The 25,684-nt window shown below is 38.9% G+C and overlaps 2 protein-coding genes across 6 annotated transcripts in view; one reads left to right on the top strand and one right to left on the bottom strand.

Annotated features, from left to right (window-relative positions):
- Positions 1–2,331, top strand: part of SLC26A3 (solute carrier family 26 member 3) — a 40,388-nt gene extending 38,057 nt beyond the window's left edge. For both annotated transcript variants that reach the window (XM_059712814.1, XM_059712815.1), the window contains 2 exons: positions 881–1,023; positions 1,878–2,331. In XM_059712814.1, coding sequence (XP_059568797.1) covers positions 881–1,023; positions 1,878–1,901 — 167 coding nt within the window. In that variant the 3' untranslated portion in view covers positions 1,902–2,331. The remainder of the gene's footprint in view (positions 1–880; positions 1,024–1,877) is intronic.
- Positions 2,332–7,483: 5,152 nt separating this feature from the next.
- Positions 7,484–25,653, bottom strand: CBLL1 (Cbl proto-oncogene like 1). Of its 4 annotated transcripts, none has more exons than XM_059655698.1 (6): positions 25,304–25,653; positions 19,743–19,910; positions 15,317–15,417; positions 14,825–14,908; positions 13,412–13,485; positions 7,484–10,944 (listed from the first exon to the last, which is right to left on the bottom strand). In XM_059655698.1, the coding sequence occupies exons 1-6, from the start codon at positions 25,350–25,352 to the stop codon at positions 9,906–9,908; spliced, it is 1,515 nt and encodes a 504-aa protein (XP_059511681.1). In that variant the 5' UTR covers positions 25,353–25,653; the 3' UTR covers positions 7,484–9,905. The 4 variants fall into 4 exon arrangements, with proteins under 4 accessions (XP_059511681.1, XP_059511682.1, XP_059511683.1 ...); XM_059655699.1 differs by having other exon boundaries at positions 15,317–15,414; XM_059655700.1 differs by lacking the exon at positions 25,304–25,653 and adding an exon at positions 24,315–24,454.
- Between the last annotated feature and the right edge of the window lie 31 nt (positions 25,654–25,684).

Here is a 25,684-nt window from a genome sequence, read left to right as displayed (position 1 = left end):
CAACAAAGAATTTATCCCTCAGGCCCTGGCCGACATTCTCAGTGGTTAGAGCATTGACCTGAGCACTGAAGGGTCATGGGTTTGATTCCCAGTGAAGGGCACGTACCTGGGTGCAGGTTGATCCCCAGTGTAGAGGTGATGTGGGGTGGTCAGAAAAGATGTTTTCTGATGGAACCCAGCAGCTCTGGGGGAATGGGTTACAGTAAATAACTGGTAAATAATAGGTCTGGCCATCCAGAACTACAGCATGTCATTGGTCCATGAGCAGATGCTCTATTTTGGCAGAATCACAGTTTGTAAAAAGAAGCCACACTTGATGCAGCAACCATTTACTGGGGAGATTAACTCACTAGGCTCCTGCCGAAAAGAAAGTGGATTGATTTTCTTCTAAGAACTACTAAAAGTTTTTCTAATTTTTTTGTTGTTGTTGTTAATCCTCACCCTAAGATTCCGCCCCCCCCCCCCATTGATTTTTAGAGAGAGTGGAAGGGAGGGGGAGAGACAGAGAGAGAGGAACGTCGATGTGAGAGAGACACATCAATTGACTCTGCAACTGGGGATTGAGCCTGCAACCGGGACCAGAATCGAATCCGCAACCCTTCAGTCCATGGGCCGACGCTCTAATCACTGAGAAAAACCAGCTAGGGCAGTTTTACTCATTTAAACCTTTTCCTTCAGTCTTTTTACCTTAGGGCATTAAATATGTACTTTTATTAGAAAGGTATCCTCTAGTTCCAGAAGACACTGTACTTACTGATGGTACGCTGGTGTCATACCGTTGCAAACCCTAAACACTTAACCAAACACCTATGAAATGTAAGTAAAATTTAAAATTAATTTACACTAAAATTTAAAATTATTCTTTCTTCTCTCTCTTCAGATGATTTCATTGAGAAGCTTGCACGGTGTGAGTTTTTTGATGATGAAGTCAAGGACTCAATATTCTTCTTAACAATCCATGATGCTGTTTTGCATATTTTGATGAAAAAGGATTACAGTACTTCAAAGTTTAATTTCAATCAGGTACCAGCTCTTTGGTGACTTTTACATTTGTAGAACCAATCAGAGAGCCTTACCAGCAACCCTCTGCCCGGTAGCTGGATTGAGAGTTGTCACCAAGTTTTCGAGGGTAAAGTATAGGAACAGAATTTAAACCTGATGCCTGATCAAAGCTTTAGAACCAATAGAATGCAGTCAGCACCATTTTATACCTGTTTATCTGTATTTACAAAAAGAAACATTCAACGTCAGCTCTTTGCATTAGAGCAGTGGTTCTCAACCTTCCTAATGCTGCAACCCCTTAATACAGTTGCTCATGTTGTGGTGACCCCCAATTTCATTGTTACAAATTGAACATAATTAAAGCATAGCGATTAATCACAAAAACAATATGTAATTACATATGTGTTTTCCGATGGTCTTAGGCGACCCCTGTGAAAGGGTCGTTCGACCCCCAAAGGGGTCGCGATCCACAAGTTGAGAACCGCTGCATTAGAGTCAGGGGTAGGCCTCCTGGGGTGACTTATGTAAAAGCTGAGTGTACTTGTTCAACAAACACACATAGCCCCTTGAAGTTTGTGTGCCCCCTGAAACAAATGTGAAGAAATACATTTACAAGTTGTATTGTTACTTTAAGTTAAATCGGGCTTTTGAAAGATAGTTATGTTACTACCTGGTGTCACATGGTTTTACGTTAACCAAGTAGCAATGAAAGGTTTTTATTAACATTCAAGACAAAAAATGTGATGATTCTGTCAAATTCTAGGTCCAATCCTAACCCTAAGTTTATAAGATTGACTACATTTTAAATACAAGACATGATTATTGAAAGGGATAGAACTTAAGTTGGTTTTAAACAAGAACTTTTTGTCTTCCAGGTACCAGTTGAAACGAAATTCTAACCAAAATATGATCCAGAGGGATACTCCTCTGACCGTCACACACAGAACAACTTTATACCCAGAAAGTTATTGATGTATTCATACATTGTATGAAGAATATTGTTATTTGACACAATTATGTTCCAAACTTTGGAACAAGATTGTTCTAGCTTGGTATATTTTTTCACATATGTAGTATAAAATGATGTAAATACTCTTAATTTTATAAGCTTGTAGATTTATCAAAGGAAGAAATTGTGTTTATATGTATTTTTATAGCACTGACAGATTTCTATCCAAACTACTTTCATGCATGTTTTATTACACCAGTGCTTTGAATCCTGTAATTTATACTCTTCATACAGTATGTAATTAATACAGCTCCACTTAACAAAATCAATTTGTACAGTAGGTGTGTCGTTTTATTAAATCTCTTGTTTGCTTTCTGAAATACGCTTGTTGCGAGTCCCCTTTATAGTGGTCTGGCTGGAAGCTTGCTACACGAGAATCATCTAAACCCCCTGTAATGAGACTTCTTTGTCCAGATTTTGTCATTATCACTATAGCTTTTTAAAGCATCCAGCCTCCTATCCGGATTTAGACACAATCTTTTCATAACTAGCTTTTGAAGCAAATCCTTATTTTTCCCCCCCACCTCTTAAATATGAAAATTGTGTCAGCAAATGGAAGATAAACACTGAAAAGGCAGGAAGGTAAAAAGGAAAGAGAAGACTTGATGGGTAGCCCCTCCTTCCTGATCTTCCTGGGAGGAAAGAAAAGATAGCAGAGGAAAGTCTGACTCTCTCTTCACTGCTGGTCATTTTTTTGCAACTCACAGGGCAGAATAACAGCTCCGCAGCTCCGTTTAGCTGGTGAATGAGAGTCAGCACACACATACTTGTCTTTTTCACTGGCACTGTTCTTGGTGCAAACAATAGTATTTATGTAACAGTGAGAAATTTAACATCAGCACCAACAGAAAAAAGATGCAGTGCCCTCTGTTCAACATCAAACCACTTTGTCAATGGGAGATGTGGTCTCAGTTGTTTTAGGTCTCGCCTTTAAATATTTGCTCTCAAAGTAACTTCCATCCTTTATTAGTGTCTTTACTGCATGGGCTTGTCTATTGGAGTTTAAAACCAATTACAGAAAGGTAAAAATAAGGTTTATTTATATAGCTACTCTTTAAAAACTAGAACGTCAACACTTTTTATAACAATGTTTCTTAAATTTTGAGTTAAGGGACACCTTATAGAGCCTCATGCACCCTTCAGGCTTTAGGAAAAAAGATAAACATACACATATACATTTATATATGATGCCCAATGAATCTCAAGCTAAGAGCTCTTTCTTTTTTTAATTGTTTTATTGCTTAAAGTATTACAAAGAGTATTATATATGTCTCCTTTTTTTTCTCCCCTTGACCTTCCCCTAGCCTCCCATACCCCCTAGTGTCTTGTGTCCATTGGTTATGCTTATATGCATGCACACAAGTCCTTCGGTTGATCTCTTACCCACCCCCCAACCCTCCCCAGCCTTCCCGCTGTAGTTTGACAGTCTGTTCGATGCTGCTCTGTCTCTGTATCTATTTTTGCTAAGAGCTCTTTCTTTATAGAAGGCAGGAATAAAACTAAAAACATGGGCCTATTTACTTGATCATCTGGCTTGGGAATGGGGCAAAAAAGCCTTATTTATATAGGACTGTCACTGATGCCTACATCTTCTCAAGCAAAGGTGCCCTCTGTACTCTTATTGCCAAACAAAATATCATACGGTAGAGCTGAAACAAGCACGCCCATTAGCATGCTCCCATCACAGGCCATTCAACCTTAACAACGTTCGCTTATCCTCACCCTTACATGTCTTTTTGTGTGAGGCCTCTAAGATGGATATGCATTGAGTAATGGAAATACATGGGACTGAGCCTCTATTTGCCTGGCTCAGAGCAAATACTGGGGAAAAATTTTTTTGACTAGTCCAAAAATCTGATCCCTGATTTAGGAAGAGGCCAAGAGACCATGTTGAAAGATGAAAAATGAAACGTACATAACTCAGAGCAAGATGGAAGGGGAGAGGAGATCCAGTAATTCAACTTGGAGACAGAAAAGCTTGTGAAGAGACAGACACAGTACTGAAATTAAGGAAGCTTGACGCTAATACATGTTAAGCAGTTTATCTTTAAAATCATTTTCTCTAAATATTTTAACTGCGAATTTATGTACATTTTAAGTTTATTTGCTGAACATATGAAAATAAAAAATAACACGAATTAAAGTGGAAAGTAACACTTTAAAAATATCATTTTCTAATAATTTAAGCATTTGATACCTTGTTTAAGCACAGTAACTTACCACAGACATGTAAATGAATGTTTTAAATGCAAGCCTGACTTTACGCTGCATAAACCAGAACAGAAAAGTGGAATATTTCATTCACTTTTCTGCCATCTTCATCTGGACATCTACATGTCAAAAGTGACCTATGCTCTTCTCCCCTAATCTGCCCTGCCAGTGCCTTTTCCACCTGTTAGTGCCAAATCCATCTTTCCAGATGCTCAGGCTAAGAATTCTGTGAGGAAATTCTACTGGCTCCACCTTTAAAGTATATCTAGGATCAATTCATTTCTCAAAATAGGCCCTAAAAGATGGGTACTATGTTTATCCTCACTTTTAAGAAAAGCAAAATGAATCAAGACTCAAAGAGGATAAGTAATTGATCTAAGTTATATAGTTAGAGGTAGTAGAGCCAGAATTCAGTCTAAACAGTCCGACTCCAGAGCCCAGGCTCTGAACCATTAGAAACATTACCTCCCAAAAGAAATTAAAACCTGTCTAAAAAAGAAAAAGAAATTAAAATCTGACTAAAGCTGCCTAGTACAAGGCAGGACTAAACTCAGGAACAATATAGATGCATTCTACAGATTTGTTCCAAAGTCACTAATTTAGCATTGTACAAGTGTACCCAGAAAAGCTATTAGGAAACATATTAATGCCCAGAATTAATAATTTCCTCTCATTATAGTGTGTGTTGGTAATACATTTTAAAAATATTTTTTTTCTGGCTACTATACTTTGAAAGAGAATATAAAAATTTTTAGAGGAAATTTAGGGATGACTACCACAAATAATTCCTAGATAAGTTAGAATGTAAGCTCCTAACGAGCAAGGACTACACCTATTTTGTTCATTATATATCCATGTCTAGCATCTTCTATATATATAAAAGCCTAAACGACTGTTATGACCAGACTGGCTGGTCGCTATGACACACACTGACCACCAGGGGGCAGACACTCAATGCAGGAGCTGCCCTCTGGTGGTTAGTGCGCTCCCACCGTCAACCTCTCGCAGCCAGCCAACCTCCCACGGTCGTTCCTTCCCCCAACCCCTGGCCAGCAGCCCAATCAGGGCTGAGCTAGAGGGCCCGATCAGCCCCGTTCGCCGGCCAGGCCAAGGGACCCCACCCGTGCACAAATTCGTGCACTGGGCCTCTAGTATATACATAATTTATATTTCACGTATTTTCTTATATATTTATACAATTCACATATATATATACTGCGCCCTCTCGCAATCCAGGACCCCTCGGGGGATGTCGGACTGCTGGTTTTGGTCCGATCCCCGAGAGATGTAGCAGTGCCAAAGCGGCAGGCAGCTGGGGAGGAGCCCGAGCTGGGGCTGGGCACCCCGCCACTCCTGCTCCCCGCTGCACCTGCCGCTGCTGCTGCTGCTGCCACTGAGTAGCACTGCTGCGGAGATGGAAGAGGCTCTTGCCGCCCAGCTGCACTCACCAGCCATGAGCCCAACTTCTGACTGAGCAACGCTCCCGCTGTGGAAGCACACTGACCACCAGGGGTCAGCTCCTGTGCTGAGCTTCTGCCCCCTGGTGGTCAGTGTGTGTCATAGCGACCAGTCTTTCTGGTCAACTGGTCATAACAGTCGCTTGGGCTTTTATATATATATATATATATATATACACACACACACACATACATACATACATCTGTACGTATACATATACATCCTTCCACCGGTCACCCACTTCTTGATACCTACAATGCTAGTCTTGTGTAAATTCTTAAAGCAAACTTTTGACTGACCTCTTTGTCTCCCTCATCTTTTCTCAACAAAAGACAAAATACTTTTATTTTTTAAAATATATTTTTATTGATTTCAGAGAGGAAGCGAGAGGGAGAGATAGAAACATCAATGATGAGCATCATTGATCAGTTGCCTCCTGTGCGGCCCCTACTGGTGATCAAACCTGCAACTCAGGCATGTGCCCTAGACTGGAATCAAACCCAGGACGCTTCATAGATGACTTTGCATCTGATTATCCAGTCCGCAGGCCGATGCTCTATCCAGAGCTAAAACAGCTAGGGTGAAATGAGTACAAATTCTAAAACAAGAAATTAGAGGTTTTAAAAGTAACACCAAAAGAGAGCAGGATTTTTCATCTGAAGGCAAAGAACAATTTTTAAATAGATTAATAAGAAATGGACTTAAATGCAGTATGAGACTTGGTGCCTACTAATACTTAGAATAGAAATGGGATATTCTGGGGTAATAGATTAACATTTCAAAACACTAGATTTTTAAAAAGACATGGTCCTGTCCAATTGTGAGAGCTAAACCCATGACCCATCATTGTTTATTTCAATCCTGATCCTATAATGCCTAAAAATTCTTAAAGCGAGGACAATAAAACTTTAACACTAAATTGTTCCTTTAAGAATTCTACTTTAACACTCTCCCTCAATGATGGAAGAAACAATAAAATGTTCCTTTAAGAATTCTACTTTAACACCCTTTCCCTCAATGCTGGGAAATTAAAAGGAGCATAAATCAAAACAAAATCCAAATGTTTTTATTAGTATCACTACCAAGTATTTTAACTGGCTTACCCCTCTCTCCCCTTAAGTCTAAATATCCAATAATGCTTTATTAGATTGTGCATAAATTGCATTAAGTAAATTCTGCTTGGTTTCAAGGCCACAAGAGATTATTCTTACAAACCAGTGAAAAATTCATCCACTTCAGCAAATGTTTGAATGTGATTATGTCACACTTCAACATCAATATATCAATTTGATGGCTTAACTAATAATTACAATGCATACTTTTGTTTTAGATATTTGTGAGTTTTTTCCATGTATTTACAGGACTTTCACAAACTTTTCATGATAGGACTACAGAGCTTTTCCGAAAGGTGCATGAAAGACACTCGTATAGTACAAAGCCTAAAGCAGCTCTGTGTGCTGTACTTCACATGGTACGTTCCCCACGTGAGCTTAAAATGATGTGCAAGTATCTTTTCCATTTATGTTTCAGTGTTACCTAGTGAGTATTTACACAATAATTTGGAGTCAGTGGTTTTTACAGGGAAAAATAGAGTCTCTATTTTTATGGCCTTTGAAACTACTTCCCCAAATACTAAATAATATCCTGAACAAACATGCCACTAAAGAAATTTAACATTCAACTTCTGGTTTGGATCTCTAAAAGTGAATCTAATTTTACTATAAAAGTTTATCAATGAAAACATGAAAAATTCTGCATTTTCCCAAATGTGTCATCATTAGGTAAAAACTCATTTAGGCAAAATAGTATTTATGCTTCCATTTTATTGTTTTTAAGAATTAAACTGCCACCTCAGTAGTCTTAAGAGCAATATAATGAAACATACATACATTTAATTTAGAACTATGTCCATTATAGTTTCAAAGGCTTCCCTGAAATAAAGCTGGAATTCACATCTTTTTTAAGGAAAGAAATACTAACAGTAATTTTGTTATCCTTCTACTACAGCGCCCCCCCCCACCCCACCCCCCCGTTCAAACAATAACTGGATGAATTCAAGTCTAACACATTTAAAATTTGTCTGCTACGACACATTCATCTGATCTGCCTCCCTGCATAACTTATATTTCTTAAATCTAACTGAAAATAATCACTTTTAAACGCCTATGAGAATTCTTAACATGTGTACTTTTATCATGATACTAATTTTTTTGTCCAATACATAGGCTAAGTGGTTTCAGAACCACATTCAACTCTAGCGAATTTCAATAAAACAGAAGAGTTCTTCATAAATAATCGAGATTATTCTCAAAAAATTTGGATATTCTCTTATTACATGAAACAAATATAGGATTTTTAACGGCTACTAAATAGAGGCTTGAAAGGGTATCAAGTTTGCACCAGTCCAAGTACCTACAGTAATATGACAGAAGTACTTCCCACCACCTTTTCACACTATTTCACTCCCATGCTTCTAGTAACAAAATTTTCTCACTAGAAATATCACATTAACTTGGACTCTCTAATTGATAGGTGTGGAAAGTCAGTTAAAAGAAAGCGTATTCGTTATTTTCGACTGGTCATGGTTGAAATGGCCATTTGTATTATTTCTAACTTCAACTCTTAGGTTCATAGATGACTTTGCATCTGATTATCCAAAATGAGAAACTGTTTTGCCTGTACCTGACTGAATTAAGTGGTAAATAGCAATTAGTTCACCCTTTGTCAAAAAGAAATGTTCTAAATGTATACACTACAAACTATTCAATAAATGGTATCTGCACACTACATATTTCATGTTTATATTATGCACCATTTTAGGGGGAAGGAAATACTTCACAGGGGTTTACTCGTAGGATATGTAATAATATATCCTAAGAATAATGAAGTGTACGTGAGTTCTGTAGAAACTGAGTGGTTATCTTAGCTGGACTATAACAAGCCCCTACAATGCAAAGGCTGACTCTAAAGGCACCTTATAAAGCACTGAAATTCACAATTTAGTTATTATTTTTCTCCAATACAAAATCATCTGGTAGTCTTCATGTTGACTCCATGCTAAAATATCCCAAGTTTTAGACCACTTAACCAATAAGAGAAAAAGAAAATCATTAATAGTTTTTAAATTTCAAGTTAGAGAAAGAAACCTTATCACACAGTACTGAAACCTGAGCAATGCAAGTTTGTGGCTACAAGAATGTCCTTCAGTAATACAGTATTCAAATTCCTCCATGGCATTCAAATTGTGATTTAAACTCCAATAAACAAGACCACACTTAAGCACAGGATCAAACTCTAACATGAACTGAGGAATTACATAGCCTATTCAACCCTAAATATTTAAAGACAATGAGCAGAGTAAAACACCTTTCATCTAAAGAACACCATTTAGACAGTTATATAGTTACTTAAGATTAAAAAGTGTGATGAATTATGTGATTCCAACCACTCAGTAAAAAGCATTAATGAATAACAGCATCCCCTAACAGTTTGGAGACTGTAGTCAGTTACTTTGGCCATATCTTTCCAAATGAGTATTAATGCCTTTAATATTTCAAACATAAATATATCTCTGGAATTTCAACATATTTTGGTACCCCTGAATTGCCTAAAATGAAAAGGCATCCAAGTGAAGTGCATTATATACTTAATATACCTCAAAATTTCAGTGCCTAAATTGTGAAGTAATTCTCTATCATTTAACAGTCTGCCTTACAGTAAATTCTAGTAGATTTTTACTTTTAGGATTTTATTGTAACTTGGGAAATTAGTGGTAAAACATATGGTTTTAAAAAACAGTATGTGGTTGCACTTAAATTCACATAAAAATAGCATTTTTACAACCATATTGAAATTTAATCCTTTTACACAGGTTAACAAAATGTATCACAAGAAAAACAAAACTGGGTTTAACAAAAGCAACACCTTTCAAAGTGGAATAAAAATTTTCAATTTTTTTACAAATGGTCACCTGTGGGTCAATTTACCACACTAGGGGAACAAAGTTGTTAAAATATAGCTGTGCTCCACTGAGCCACTTATCTGCACTACAGTATAGTATTTGAAATCAATCCTAAGATGAAGATTTAAAACCATTTTATAAGACCCTAAGTGTTTCATAGCCACCTCAATAAGAGGTGTTTTTCCTTCCCAGAACAGTCAAAGCTTAATTAAAAGATTGACTACACATAAGTTTTTTTCATATCTTCAGTTCAAAATACTCTTATCATTGATAATATGGTCTATATCTTGTCTGATCTGGATGATGTGGTCCAGGAAGTGGGGTTTGAGAAGGTGGACCCTGCATTCGTGGAGGAGGTGGTGGCCCTCTTGGTGCAGGCCATATACCAGGACTCATTCCCCCTGGTTGTGTAAATGGAGGGCTCAGAGTTCCTTGATCTTCAGTGAACTGGGGTAAAGAGTTAGGATTATAATGATGAGGAGGGGGTGCAGTAACAGGTGGACCACCATGTTGAGGTGGGGGAGGTCCTGGAGGAGGATGATTCATATAAGGTGGCATCTGGGCAATGATATGTCCAGGGGGAGGGGTTATTGGTGGTGGAGCAGAGGTCATTGGAGGAGGAGGAGCTTGGCTATAAACCAAGTGAGGAGTGCCTGCAGCCTGGGGAGGATGTGGCATTGGATGGCTTATTGGTGGTGGAGGAGGTGGGGGTGGTGCATAATGTTGCTGTGGAGGCATAATATGATGAGGGTGCGATACCACTGGTTGACCCTGATATTCAGGATGATGGTGAGCAGGTGCTGGGGCAGGAGGTGGTGGTTCTCTAGCACCTGAACTTGAGTCATCCTGAATAGGGACAGTTATTAAATTGCTGTGTTTCCTTGTTGAAATACGAAAGGTTTCCTGACTGACCGAACGAGGTGGAGGTGGAGCCATGGGCAATTCTGCTGGAGGTGCACGAATATCCTCATGTGGCTGATTATAGTGCTCATGTGAAACATGCTGCAAAGGAGGTGGTGGCATCATGATGTGCTGCTTTGGCGGAATATGGCTCATACTATGGTGCTTGTCTGGCGGCATTATAAAACGATCAGGGATTTCAGCTGGTGGTGGGGCAATAGGAGGGTGAACATTTTCAAGTGAAGCTCGGGTAACAGGTTTTCCAGCTCTCATATGGCGGTGGTTGATATGAGCCTGTAAGTCTCTCTGAGACAAATACGTTCTCTTGCACCCTTGAACAATGCTACACATGAAGAGAGAACCACGTGTACACTGCTCAATTCGCTGCACAGGATCACTACATCTAAATGAGAAGAAGAAAAAAACTGATTTACTAAAGGACTTTAAAAATAATGCACTTAATTTCAAAGATATGCTTATTTTTTAATTTATGGGAAATTTGCAGAAGTTCACAATTAAAAATTATACTGTAAGTGAACTTTTAACCTTTCCCACTTTGTTTTTTGTTCACTATTAAGCATCAGCATTTCTATCAACTTCAGAACTCTCAATACAAGAAAAAATTGAACGTGTATCAAATAGAATATGTTTTAAGAAAAGACCTGTCCTAATAACCGGTTTGGCTCAGTGGATAGAGCATCAGCCTGCGGACTCAAGGGTCCCAGGTTCGATTCCGGTCAAGGGCATGTACCTTGGTTGCGGGCACATCCCCAGTAGGTTGTGTGAAGGAGGCAGCTGACCGATGTTTCTCTCTCATCGATGTTTCAAACTCTCTATCCCTCTCCCTTCCTCTCTGTAAAAAATCAATAAAATATATTTTAAAAAAAAAGAAGAAGAAAAAGAAAAAAGACCTTATTCTGCCCAAGACCTAGAATTTATCTGATTTTCTCTAACAAGTCTATGCTTTCTATCCACTTATTAAAAAAGGGGGTGAGGAGGGACACAAACCAAATGCCATAATCATGGATTCAAACTTGTACCATATTTATTGAGCAACAAGAATTTTCTGAGGAAATAATACTAAGTGGAAGACACTAAGTGGAAGATGCTACAAGGACTACAAAAACAAGTAAGATCATCTTAATTATCAGGGTTCTTAACATTAATCAACACAAAATTTAAATTCAAACCCTGGCTATCAAGTCTCTTAAGGAAGGGATCTTTCTGGATGGTCAGTCAAATTTACCACTAAAGAGTTATTGCATATTCCTGCCTTTCTAAATTGTAAAGCACTTTCTAAATTGTAATTTAAACTCAGTATTTTAACAACTCGGGGTCAAAATTATAACTATTCTTCATTCTCTATATTTCACTCACTCTTGCCTTTAGAGTCTTCTGAAATAGTGGAGAGAGGACTAAACTAGGAATTAGAAGAACTGGGATCTAGCACGGGCTCTGTAGTTTTGGAGAAGTCATTTAATGTCTTGTTTCTTCATCTATAAAATGGGTTAAAGCATCTATTCTACCTAATTCAATGTTTTTATATCTACTTCATCTGAGATATCCTTAAGATCAATGGAACAATGAAAATGACAGTATTTAATCATTGAACACTACATAACTATAAGCTATTATTGAATATGTATGCCAGGTAATTTGACATTCTTTACATGGTTTTATATTCTTGATTTTTGAGTTGAGTCTATTATTTCCATACTTGCTGTAAGGCTAGCACTCCTTGATACTAATAGGCTTCCATTTAATGGTCTTTTGACACACTTCTCAGATTTGGGTCTGTTCATCTAGATAGGCTTATGTTCTAAGTAGCTAAGGGCCAACCGGTAAGGTGCTTACTGGAGTTACATTATGCACTTTTAATTGTATAATTCTTCTAAATTATAATTCTAGGGAAGAAATATTCTTTACACTCATACTACAGATTTTGCAATCTGTGAGTTTAAAGAGCTAATAGAAATATGCCAAGAAAATCAGTTTTAATGACTTGTCAATGAATCATCCTTTCTCTCTCAGTGATGCTAAACTGCCTACACCATAAAAGGAAATCATCCCTTACAACTGTCTAGGGCTTTGCTATCAACCAAAAAAAAGTATAACTCTTGGGACAGCTTCTAACACATTTAGAAGGAATCTAGGACAAGGAAGTTCCTCTCAAAGCTTTCCTCAATTCCTCAAGCCTTCTATCAAGGATTCCATATTAATATCAAATTCCTAATTTAATCTGGACCCATCAACGCCATTCCAGTATAAACCATTCATAGATCAGTATGAACCAATACCTGTAGCTGTTTATAACTTAGATCTGAGTCTATGTCATGTTGGTGTTCTAAGATACACTCAAGACATAATAATCAGATTTGAAGGTAATAAATAAGAGCTTATACTTACATATGTACTTACTATGTGCTAGGTACCATATATATACTCACTTAATTCTAATAATAATCCAAGGATGCAGGTGCTATTATTAGCTCCATTTTATAGATAAAGAAACAGTCTATATCACATAACTAACAAATGGCAGAAAATGAATTTGAACCCAAGAATTCTAATTCCAAAGTCTTTGCTACTCTCAATTGCTACTATGCAATACTACCTCTAGTGTCCCATCAAAACAATAAAATTACTATTTTTGGCTTATAACAAATTTTGTGATGACAAATATATTTTGTCATTTTGGCCAATCTGAATTAATTGGTAACAGCTACCGAGCCCTACCCTAAGGAGAAGGCTAAGGCCAACTCTGGGCTCACAGAGAGAGCAGCCATCTGATATCCCGCCATTGACCTTTAATCAAGATTATAAATTTACAGCACAAGCTTTATTATTTAAAAATTTAATGATGATCTTACCCTGGACACATCTTATCTCCCTTTTTTTCATGTAAAATAGCACAGTCATAGCAAAAAACATGCTTGCATGGAATCTGTAAACAGAAATATAGTGACACATTTTAGAACAAATTAAAATATTTTAAAAAATAACAGTAAGAATAGTAACCTAGACATAGACACTTGAGAACTGTTTGTTAAAGTGAGCATTTATTAAGTACTAATTATATAAAAACAACAGCCTTTTTCAGTTACAAGTCCTTTGAGAATGAGATGAAAACTCTGGCCCAATAAATGTATACATGCACATTCACTTATACTTCCTGAAGGTATAAACCCTATGAATTTCATCATGGTCCCTATGGGTTAAAAGCTCCTGAAAAGTAATGTTGTAACCATGTTTTACCTTATCCTGTTCCTCTTCAAATTATTCCAAAGCACTAAGATAACAAATATCTCCCACATTTAACATAAGTAGCAGTTTTCCCAGTTAGCCTTACTGTAATAAATTTATAAAAATCTAAAAATAAATCAGGATGTAGAAAAACGATGTTAGACCATTTTAAAGCGCACAGCCCATTACGGTTATTTAGCTATGTCATACAGCAAAGCAACAGTGCACAATCAATGCTCTCTACCATCACAAATATATTATTGAATTCAATTTTTTTTCCCAAATACAAATGTAAAACTACCTTTTTAAAAAGGAGAATATGTCAAAAATACTATAAAATTACAGTCAGGGTTATAACTTATTTTAATTATTAAATTCTCAAAAATAAAAATATAATTGATTCAGTTTTACATTAAAAATTACAGCCTTCCGAAATGAGTAACTGATTTCATTGTATCAAAGAAGAAGAAAAAAGCATTTTTCCTTAATAAACAGAATAAATATAAACTAACAGGTATCAAACAGTCTAAAGAAATTAAATTTCATTTTCAGAAGTTAGTTCCCTTAATTAGTACTTTACAAGCAATTCTAGAGTTTGTCAAGATAATTATATTAAAATGCATTATTATCCCAAAATTTCCCTTAGCTATTTCACTTTTTAAAAAATCATTTTATTTTATTGATTTTAGAGAGTGAGGAAAAGAAAGGGAGGTAGTAGGAGGGGGAGTTGGGGGGGGAGAGGAAAGAGAGGAGGGGGAGGAAGAGAGAGAAAAATATCGATTTGTTGTTCCACTTATTCATGCATTCATTGGTTGTTTCTTGTATGTGCCCTGACCTGACTGGGTATCAAACCCACAACCTTGACATATCAGGACAACACTCTAACCAACTGAGCTACCCAGCCAGAACCTCACATTTATTTTAAATGTCACAAACTTAAGTCATTAAATAGTGAAAAACCTATCTACTTAAATTTCAGAATCTTACCTCTACAAAAATGTTCACATTTAGAAAATAGAATTCAATTTAATTATACTTACCATTCGCCCATAGATCTTAATAGGCAATCCACATTTGTCACAGAAATGAACTGGTGTATCATCCTTTTCACCTAGGATGTTTATCTGTTGAAATGATATAATTACAATTTCCTTTTTAAGCATTTCCTTTTTAATTCATTTACACAATGAATTTAAATTGTATAAATGTTGTTAAAACAATTAGAAATAAAAGTTTCTTGATATCCTCACATATTCCGCACTATTGGCTGTGCTACCAGTTTTTTGTTGTTTCTTTTTTCTTAAATAGTGTTAACATGTTTTTTTATTTTTTTTATTTTACTTGGCTTAAGTAAAAATTGTTTCAAATTATTTTTTGAAATGGTGGTAATAGGACATTAATAAATGAGTTGTGTGTGCTGAAAGATACAGCTATAATAAAAGTTCATGCCATTCTTTATATATTCTCCATTGCTCTAATAAAATAGTTAAAATATCTTATTGTTCTAATAAATGCTTTTATTTTAGTCATACCTGAAAGTCCCAGAAAAGGTGTCCAGGAAATCTTCGTTGATTTCCAAACAGGTCGCCCCCTTTACAGTCATACCGTTCTTTTTCATTATAATCAAATCCTTCTGAGAAAAGAAAGGGTTATTTATTAACTTTTCATATCTCAAAATTTCATTACAAGGTAAAATAGACCTGTTCCCTGATTCTTTTCAAAGCTCTTCTATGAACAAGATAATCAAGACTAGTTTCAACATCCGCTAGGAATTATCTTGGTGATCATGTAGTCCAACTTTCTCACCTCATAATAGGAAATATTGTAGTAAGGGGACTGTAACAACACGGAGAAGGTAAGTGGCAGAGCTAGGAACAGACCTCAGATCTCTTCATTCCCATTCAAGTGCTCTTATTACTGACCCAACTATCCCATACAATAAAGAGCTAATATGCAAATGGTTGTCATGCCCTCACACCAGGCCGGGGGACCTGAGGCTGCGTCCCCTGCCCCAGTGCCGGGGGACCTAAGGCCATGCCCTCCACCCTGGGGGACCTGAGGCCGGGCCGGGGGACCTGAAACCGTGGCCCCCCCACCCCACCCCAGCGTCAGGGCTGGGGGACCTGAGGCAGGGCCACCTGAGGCTACGCCCCCCCACCTGGCAGGGCTTGAGGGGGGTGGGGCTGGCCAGGTCTGGGTCTCGTGCGATTTCGAGGCACACATGGGTGGGTGGGGACTTGACTCTGGGTCCCACAGCACGCCCCAGACTCTGACAGGAGGGAGATTTTCATATACATTTTACTAATTTTCTTTCATCTCTGACACTTCTATTATAGAGAAAGGGCAAATAGCAATATTAAAATATTTCCTCTAATTAATTCCCTTTTAATGTGCACGAATTTCATGCACATGCGCATTTCTAGTTTTATACTAGAAACAAACTTTAGTTTCTAGTATAAAACTTTACTAATTACTGTCATCGTTTCTTACACAAATTTTCAAGATATACTAGTATATCATTTACTTTAACCTACTACAAAAGTATCATGCTGCAAGAAGCTAAGATATAATGAAACACAAAAATTCTGCACATTTTCATCTTATGATTTAGTAAATTAGATATCTTCTTCAGCATTAAACTGAGCCTGATTTTAGAAACATCAACATATTGATACCTCATCCTTTAAATTAAAATGACTCCTTGGCCCTGGCCGATTTGGCTCAGTGGATAGAGCATCGGCCTGCGGACTGAAAGGTCCCAGGTTCGATTCCAGTGAAAGGCATGTACCTTGGTTGCGGGCACATCCCCAGTAGGAGGTGTGCAGGAGGCAGCTGATTGATGTTTCTCTCTCATCAATGTTTCTAACTCTCTATCCCTCTCCCTTCCTCTCTGTAAAAAAATCAATAAAACATATTTAAAAACAAAAAAACAAAAAATGACTCCTTGGTTAATCACCCAAACAGAAAAGGTCGTATCATATCTATTCACAAGTATACTCTCCTATACTGCATAGCAATATGAAGATTGCATGAACTTAATTTTTCTGACCTATTGAAAAGGTTGATGGTAATCCTCTCATCTCATACAAAAGAACCAAATGAACAGTCTGATAGGGAGTCTAGGTAGAATCCAATTAACTAAAGTAAAACTGAGAAGACAAATCTATCCCTCCAAAATGCTAGGCTTCTCACAACTCTTTTGGCCCTAGAACTGGTAAACAGAGTAGGGAGACACACACGTTTTTAACTTTACCCAAATGGCTAAATTACAGCACCTGTATACAAACACACAAGCACAAACCAGGACAGGACAGACAGATGGACACGGACACACACACATACACACACAGCAATGCAAAGATTTTTTTAAAGGTAATATAGACAATCCAGTGTAATGCTATCTAATTATCTCCAACCAAATGTAAAGTTCAGAGTGTCCCTGAAAGTTACAACTGAGTGAACTTAGGCTCTTATATGGCCCATCTGTACCTTATAAAAACCAGTGTCATCTAAAACTCAAAATAAAAAAATCAATTTTTCTTATTTATCTGAAACTCAAAAAATTATTGAGAACAACAGCCAATGAAATTATAGGAGTACATTATCATTTTTCAGAGTAGTTCAATCAGCACTGCCATCTATCATTAAACCACATATATATTTGTATATTTGTACCATACTGGCACCCAGACCTCCATATTTTGAACAATGCCTGGGAGGGCGTGGGGAGGTGTGTGTGGGGGGGACAATGAACAATTTTTACCCCAAATAGGTGAACTGAATGTATCCAAAAATTATCTTCAGCCTCAGTTTGCTCTATTAAGAGAGAGACTGGTAATGGTAGTACCCCCTAAAAAGGGACGTGGGCTTGGGTGGAGAGGAAAAGATGAAGGGATTACCTGACAGGAAAAGGGTAGAAGGGAGATTTTAGCTTTTTTGTATTGTCTGGATTATTACAAGATATGTACATTACTGTGTAGTTTTTAAGAAACAAAAAGGCCAAAGGGGGAGAATCTAGTTACTGATAATGCAGCAGCAGCCCTAAGTTCTACTACCCGGATTTATAACATTTGACTTCAAATACTTGCTCAGATAGGGAGAGAAATTCTATAATAAAAGGAACCATAATATAAGGTACAATTAAAACAATTTGATTCTAAAAAAGGAATAGACACATGTCTAGAATAGAAAATCTAGAAATAGATACAAATACTAATAGAACTTTAACATATGATAAAAGTGGGATTCCAATTCAACAAGATAGATTTTTTTAATAGTTGGGACACATAGCTGGCTGTTTTATAGAAAAAATAAATAAACCCAGGTTCCACTTTTTTAAATAACAAAATACATATCATCCATAATATTCCAAAGCAGGGGTCAGCAAACTTTCTGTAAAATTTCATATAATTAAATACTTATATATGCAATTATTCAGCTATGTCAATGTACTGTGAAAGTAGCTGTAAACGATACTTAAATGAATGGGCACGGCTTTATTTGGCCCACAGGCCAGAGTTTGCTGACCCTGTATAAGGGTAAGTTGGGAAAACTGTTTTATATCCATGGAATATGGGAAAAGCCTTTCTAAGAATGTCATAAAACCTAAAAGTCATAACAGAAAAGACTAGATATCTGCTACCTAGAATCTTCTTTAACAAAAATCTATATATATAAAAGCCTAAGCAACTGTCCAACCAGTAGCTATGATGCACAATGACCACCAGGGGGCAGATGCTCAACCCAGGAGCTGCCAAACGATAGCAACTTTGCAGAGTGCCCTCTTGCACTCCAGGACCCCTCAGGGGATATCGGATTGCCGGTTTCGGCCCCATCCCTGCAGGTCTGGCCAAGAGACCCCACCTGCTGGAGGGACCCCACCTGCTGGAGAGACCCCGCTCACTCCGCAAACACCCTTCGAGTCCCAGCGCTGCCCCAGGAGGGACCGCAGGAGGTTGGCTCCAAGGCGTGTCCAGCCTGTCTCGCCCAGTCCCGCCCCGCTGGCCACCTTCTAATTAATTTACTTTCAATGTGCACGAATCCATGCACTGGGACTCTAGTTTTATATATAAAATTCAAGACAAATGGGGAATATACATAATATATGACAAAGGTCCAATTTTATTAATTTACAATGAACTCATAAAAATCAAGAGAAAGGCAATCAAACAGAAAATTGGAAAAGGATATAAACAGGTAAATTTCCTAGGTAAAAGAAATGACCAATACTATGAAAAATATACAATCCCACTCATAATTTTAAAAATGCATAAAAAAACAATTTTTGAAAGGTTAATAGTATGTACCAATATTGGTGTATGGAAGCATAAAATGATGTACTGGTTTTGAAAAGCCACTTGATAATATATATGTGAAGTTCTAAAATGCCCAAATCATGCAAAGTTTAAATTCTACAAAGTATACATACTAAGGTATATGTACAAGGATAATCACAGAAACACTGTTTTTAACAGCAAAAATTTGGAAAAATTATTACATAAGTTATTGATAAATGAAATATCTAAACCTATTTTGTATACCTGTATGTACTAAGAAGGCAAAATAATATAAAAAAAGAGCAGTTCTACATGAAAAAATATAAAAATGTCATAGCAAATCATTTTGGAGGAGACAAGTTATGGGAGAGACTAGTTGTGGAGGAGAGAGGGGGACAATTTTACTTTTAATATTACTTTACTTTTATTTTATTATTTATTAATTATTGCATTATTTTCAATACAAACAATCATAAACCATAGACTTACTTTTGCCCCACCTGTATTTATGAAGGGACAGAAAAATACAAAATGCCACAATGAGACATCAGTAAAACTGAGGAATGAAGAGAATATATAAGATTTTTAAAAGGTATGTATAAACAAGCAAAATCACATGAATTATTTGGTGGAAATGGATACAACAAAAAGACTTCTGGACCTGTTAGTTTAACCAAATTACCTTCATCACCAGGTGGAGCCTTTGCAGGCATTCTGTTTATAGTCCTTGGTGTGCGAGGTGCAGCTTTGGCTTTGTTCCCTTGTTTGGAGATGAGCTTTATAGGAATTCTTCTTCGAACATCAAGACCACCCAATGATCCAGAACTATTAGTGCCTTGTAACTCATTGTCTATGTTAGGGGGGAAAAAGTTGTAATTTCTGTTAGTTTTTCTTTTTGAAGATTCTTCTATTACAGGTATTAAAGCAGCATACCCATCATTATCAAGGTTTGAATATCTGGGTTCAGATTTTAAATACTTTGTTATGTAAGTTTAAGTGCTAATTTTCTCTATTTTGGATAAACCCTTCAAAGAAGTGCTTTTTGAGACATGGAACCTTTCAAAAAGTTGACAAAAGTTATAAAACTCTTCCTAAAAATGTAGACAATAAAATTTTTCATATAATTCCAGAGGGGTTTATAGAAACATAAAACCCTTCATAAGCCCAAGATAAGCATTTCTGTCTTAAAGTAACTTGAGAGATATTTTAAAGGAAAAAGAGAAAGGAGGAGAAATAGAAAGAAAAGCATCCCCATCTCCATCAAACATGCGAAGTAGGCACTCAATAAATTTAGTAAACTGAATCTACATCAGGGCAATCAATAAAGCTGAAAACACAAAACTAACATTGACAATGGTAAAAGTAAATAATGCATCGACCTGAAGTTTGGTTTAAGGAAGATGATTATTACCTTAAGTGTAAAATAGTTTTTCTAAAACGCATATGGAAACATAGTAAAAATTGTCATACCATTTACTAGTAGAAAGATGCAATAATGTATCCATGCCATAACATTTCTGTATGTTCACATATGACTCTTATTCTTAATCAGCATTGTAATGGAAAATTAGTTTAGGAAGATGCAAGGTTTCTGCACTTCCACTACATCTAAACAACTGACACGTTCTAAGTCCCTACTTGTTACTAAGAAATAAATTAACTCATCCCATGAGTAACAGTAGCATTATTTCATAGAACTCCATTTGAAGCTTAAAAGTCACCTTTTCAAGTCTATGACAAGCTATTACAACAAAATACCTTTACCTACTTTGAAGGGAAGTACCACAAAGTAGGAAATGAAACTAAAAATAGTTTTTTAAAATAGCAATGTTTATAACATGACAAATTATTGAACAGGCTGTTTAACTGCCACTATAGGAGATAGTACAATCAAAATTGACAGCCAAGCTGATGACATTACATTCAGTAAAGCCAAATTTAGAAATAACTAATGACCTACAAGGCTAGTAGGATTACAAATTAAATTCACAATAATGATTTATACTCTTTCTGAAAATATGTAGAACAAAATTCAAAAGAGGTCCTTAATAATTTAAATATCTTTCATTCTCATTTCTACTATTACTTACAAAATTCATGGAAAAGTAATTACATGGACAGCTAAAATCTTGAGTTCAGATAAACCCAACTTGATCAACTTTCAACATTTCACTAAATATGTTGAGTTGAATAATGTTATTTCATCTGCTTTCACATTAGCTGCTTATTTAAGTATAACTACCTACAAGCAATGTAATTGCCAAAAGACATATATGACAAATGAATTATTTTTCTTTTCCTCAAAGGTATTCCTAATTTTCCAATAATTAAAAAGCAAGTTGTAGACAGAGAGTTAACAGTTCAAATTTTCCCTTCAGATATTTAAAGGACTCTTAATGGTTTTACCTTGGTGAATGATCAAAATGCCAACATTCCAAGTCCTTCTGACAACATCACCCTGAACACTTGAAGTCACTACTGATACTTGCTTAGTCTACCAATACTTTCAAGAGCCTGCTGCCTCTTAATACATCACTGCCTGCTCATTCTGGGTTGTCTTGGGTTTTTTGGTTTAAGAATCAGAACATACAGAACAATTTCCTTTTGAATATGACAACTAAAAACACAAAGCCCATAATAACAAAAGTCTTTGGATATTACAAAGAAAGTGAGAACTAAGGATATAACTGGCCATTTTAGGTAAACCCACTTTAACAAGTAATCACACTTTTATATTATATAGGTGGGGTTTTTTTTAAGTAGATTTAGAATTTTAAAGGAACCAAGAAATACTTTACAAAATTTAGGCTAGTTACAACTAAGTGCTAATTCTTAGAATGAGCAAAGAATGAATCAAGTGTTAACTAGAAGTTTCTTAGAGTAATTTTACCAGCAAAATTCTATTAGGGCACCACAGGGTAGCTAGCCTTCATTATATGTTTGACTTTTTCAGCGTGATCATAAAATCTCATTTCTGTATAAATTCTAGGGCTTCATCAATTTCAAGGGCATCTCTTAATCCTTTATTATTAAAATCATTCTTCTGAGATGCCTACCATGTCATGTCTTCAATTAATTGGCTAACAGGTATTTCCTCACTTGCCAATGACTTTATTTGTGACTCAAATAGTTTATGAATTTCATGAAAACCTGATTCTTTCGTAAGCTTTGTAATCACTATCTATATAAGCATTTGATACTGCTGCCTGGTATGAAACATAAAGGATATAACAATATTAACTACAAGAATAGAAAAGAAGCTATTGTTAAGCAGCAGGGATTATCTAGTAGGAACTAATTTTTTAAGTGGTCAGCTCATCGGTGAATATTTTCATGTTAGGATGACATTCACTTTCTTAAGCAACTTTTTATTTTGCTAACCTTGGATGTTTACTACTCTAACATCAAGATTCCAGACTTTCAAGTCTGTATTTTCAAACTAGTATGAGAGTTCCTTAGAGCCTGGGGTCTAGGACCTCCTCTCTTCTGTATTCCCTTTCCTCAAGTGATCTTGTCCATCCTCATATCTTAAAATATCAACTCTGCAGTACAAGTCCCAAATACGTGCTTTTCAGCTCAAATCTTTCTTTTGACATCTCCCCTTGTATGACTCTCAATGTATATCTCTTACTTAGCAGTCCAAAATCTTGCTCCCAAATTCCCATGAATCACCTCTACCCCTTAAAAAAAGCTTGTTTTTCTCCCACGTTTTTCCCCAACTCAAACCAAAAACATAGGCATCTCTCCTTTCTCTCACATACATCCAAACCAGCCCATCCGCACGTGCTTAAGCACTAACCCCGAAATATTTATTGGATCTACCCATTTCCGTTTTCACTCAACAGAGCCACCTTTACTAAACCAAGCCTCCCTTCTAGTTTACTGCAATCACCTCCTAAATTGTCTCTTTTCTATTATTCTTACCTCCCTCTCTTATACCATTCTCCATAGAACCTATTATACTTTTAAAAGATTATGTTTCTCCTCACTTCTGTTCAATGGCTTCATATTGCACTTAAAATTCAAATCTTTGCAATGGCCTTCAAAGTCTTGCACAGGCTGACTCCAACCCTCCTTTCCAATCTCAGCCTAGAGCTCTTTCCCTCTTGCTAATAATAATAACTAAGCTGCAGCAAACTGGTCTTCTCTATTTTTTTCCTACTTGTCTTTGTACTTGCTGTCCGCCAGATTTATTCCACAGCTGGCTTCGTCATCAAATTATAAATGTAGCCCTTACAGAAAGACCTTCTGAAGGGCCCTCCCAGTTAGTCAGTCTTCACTCCAGCATCCGCTTATTGTCTTCAAAGAACTTACGATCTGTAAAATTGGGGGGTCTTTAAAGTTTGTAATAGAATGTAACCCCTACGACAGCAATAACTTACTCCGTCTTGTTTACCATTCTATCATGCCATCTCCAGGCCTACAGGTATCTGGCATATAAATATATTTGTTGGATCACTGAAGACATCCCAACCAACACTTCGTACAGGGAAAAGCCCATTTTCCCTCCTTGCCACATGATTGACACAACTCTACGGAGCGCTTTTTAACTCCAAACCAAATGCCACAAGGAAGCAAAAGCAAAAGCAAAACAAAACAAAACAACATAACGAAGAGTGGAGCCATTACGTGGAGAAAGGGATGCGAACGTCTTGACTTTAAGTTCTCCTTTGTAAATGTACCCAAATGATGAGTAAGGACCACAGCCGATGCACAGAGCACGCTTGGGGTCTGGGTGGAAAAGCTGACCCGAGTATCACTCCGAAAGCCACCTCCGATTCCCTTCTCCCACCTCCAGTCCACGAAGGACCGGGGATGCACTTCACCACCGGCGGAGACCGCGGGAGCAGCCGCGCAAAGCGGGCGGAGACAGCAGGAAGTCTCCGGCGCCCGCTCGCGCATCGACTCCCCAGCACCCCGAGGCTTCCCCGGCTCCGAGATGGCAATCTACCCGCCAGTCCCCAGAAGGCAGGGCAGGGCCCGCGCCGCCCGCAGCTCGGGCTCGGAGCTCAGCGGAACCTTAGAGCAGCAGCGGCTACTGCCGGCACCGAGGCTGTGGGTACCACACCGGAGGGTAGGCCGGGAAGCAGCAGGCGCTGGCCGGGCACGGGGCGGGTTCCGTGAGATTCCTCTCTCGCCGCCACACCCCAGCGCTGCAGGCCGAGCACAACCCCCCTGTGCCCGCTAGGCGACCAGTCCCAGGCCGGCCAAGGGGGCTTGGTACCGGGACCCCCCACTGCCTCCGCCTCCTTACCAGTGTGATCCATGATTCGGCTCGCGGAGCACAGTGGGAGCGGAAGTCAACTGCGCCGGAGTCGCCGGGAGCGCGTGCGCTCTACCTTCCGGAGCCCGGGAGGCGGAAGTGCGACCCGGTGGCCCCGGCCTCGGCTTCCGAGGGCTGCGCGCTCTCGCGTACCCTACCCGACTCCGGTAAGGGAGTCAGGCATAGTTCGGGCGAGGAAGAGCGAGCGAGGACGCGAAGAGCTTCGAGGCTGAGGTCGCTACGGCTCCTGCTCACGTGCTTCGAGAGGAAGTAGCCTTTCACTGCGGAAAGGAGGCCGGCGGGAGCGGGGGAGGGGGAGAGCGGTCGTAGCCGGTGGGCTGAGCTCGCGGCAGGTAAGGCGGAAGCCCGCCCCCGCGGTTCGTTGCATTCTGGGACTCCGAGTACGCCGGCGCCCTTGAGCCACCAGGCCCACTGCGCAGGCTCGGCCGTTGGGCTGGCCCCGCCCCGCCCCGTGGGCGGAGCAACGGTTAGGAGTCCCCCGGGGTCCTGGAGCGCCTGTCTCCTCCCCCAGGTCGGGGAGGAGTGTAAACACGCGCGCTTTGGACGGCATCCTCCGCGGGGAGGTCGCTGCCCCGGGGGTGGCTGCGCTGCGTGCGGCGCGCAGCTGGAGAGAAAGGCTCCAAGCTTACTGTCTAAAGGCCGCTTTGTCGTGAGAAGCTGCGCAGACCCGGTTCCCACCTCTTACGTTCCTAACCATTGCAACACATTCGTAATGCGCGACTAGCATTCATTTTCCAGCGAAAAACGCTCGCGCCGCTAGGAAGCCCCCGAGCGCGCATCCTAAGGACCGGACGCGGGCTCGGGCTCAGGCTAAAGGCGCGCGCAGTGCAGCCGCCCCGGGGACACCCCGCAGTGAGTGCGGGGGGCGGTGGGGACAGCGTGTCGGGCTGGCGGGAAGGGGGAGGCTGAAAAGGAAAGGCCTGAACAGAGGAAGAGAGAGTTGCCACAACTGGCAGTACCTAGTTCCAGCTCTTGGTCCCGGGGGCTGACGGTGGCCGCCGCTTTCATGGTTCTCGGCCAGAACAAAGGGCAGCGCCGACGCGCGGCTCCCGGGGAACTTGAGCGCAGCCTCCACCTCGCGGGCCCGGCTTATGGGCGCCCGCTCCCTGCTCCAGCCCTGGACACCTGCTGCCCTTGAGCGAGCAGAAAGGAAGGAGCACAATTAGTGGGAAACACAAGCTGGGGAGTCGAGGGATTTGGGTTCTATTCGTGTCCTCCCTTGGTGACGACATCGTTCCTGGGCTATGCACGCTTTCGGTGCCGGGGTTCCTAGGTAAAGGGGCGGTGATGTCGGCCTCTTTACAGAAATGCTTTCCGTGGCCGGGAACTCCGGAGAGCGT

Source organism: Myotis daubentonii, chromosome 10, assembly GCF_963259705.1.
Source record: "Myotis daubentonii chromosome 10, mMyoDau2.1, whole genome shotgun sequence".
In the NCBI taxonomy this organism is placed as follows: domain Eukaryota; kingdom Metazoa; phylum Chordata; class Mammalia; order Chiroptera; family Vespertilionidae; genus Myotis; species Myotis daubentonii.
This window is presented reverse-complemented; position numbering and strand designations above follow the sequence as displayed.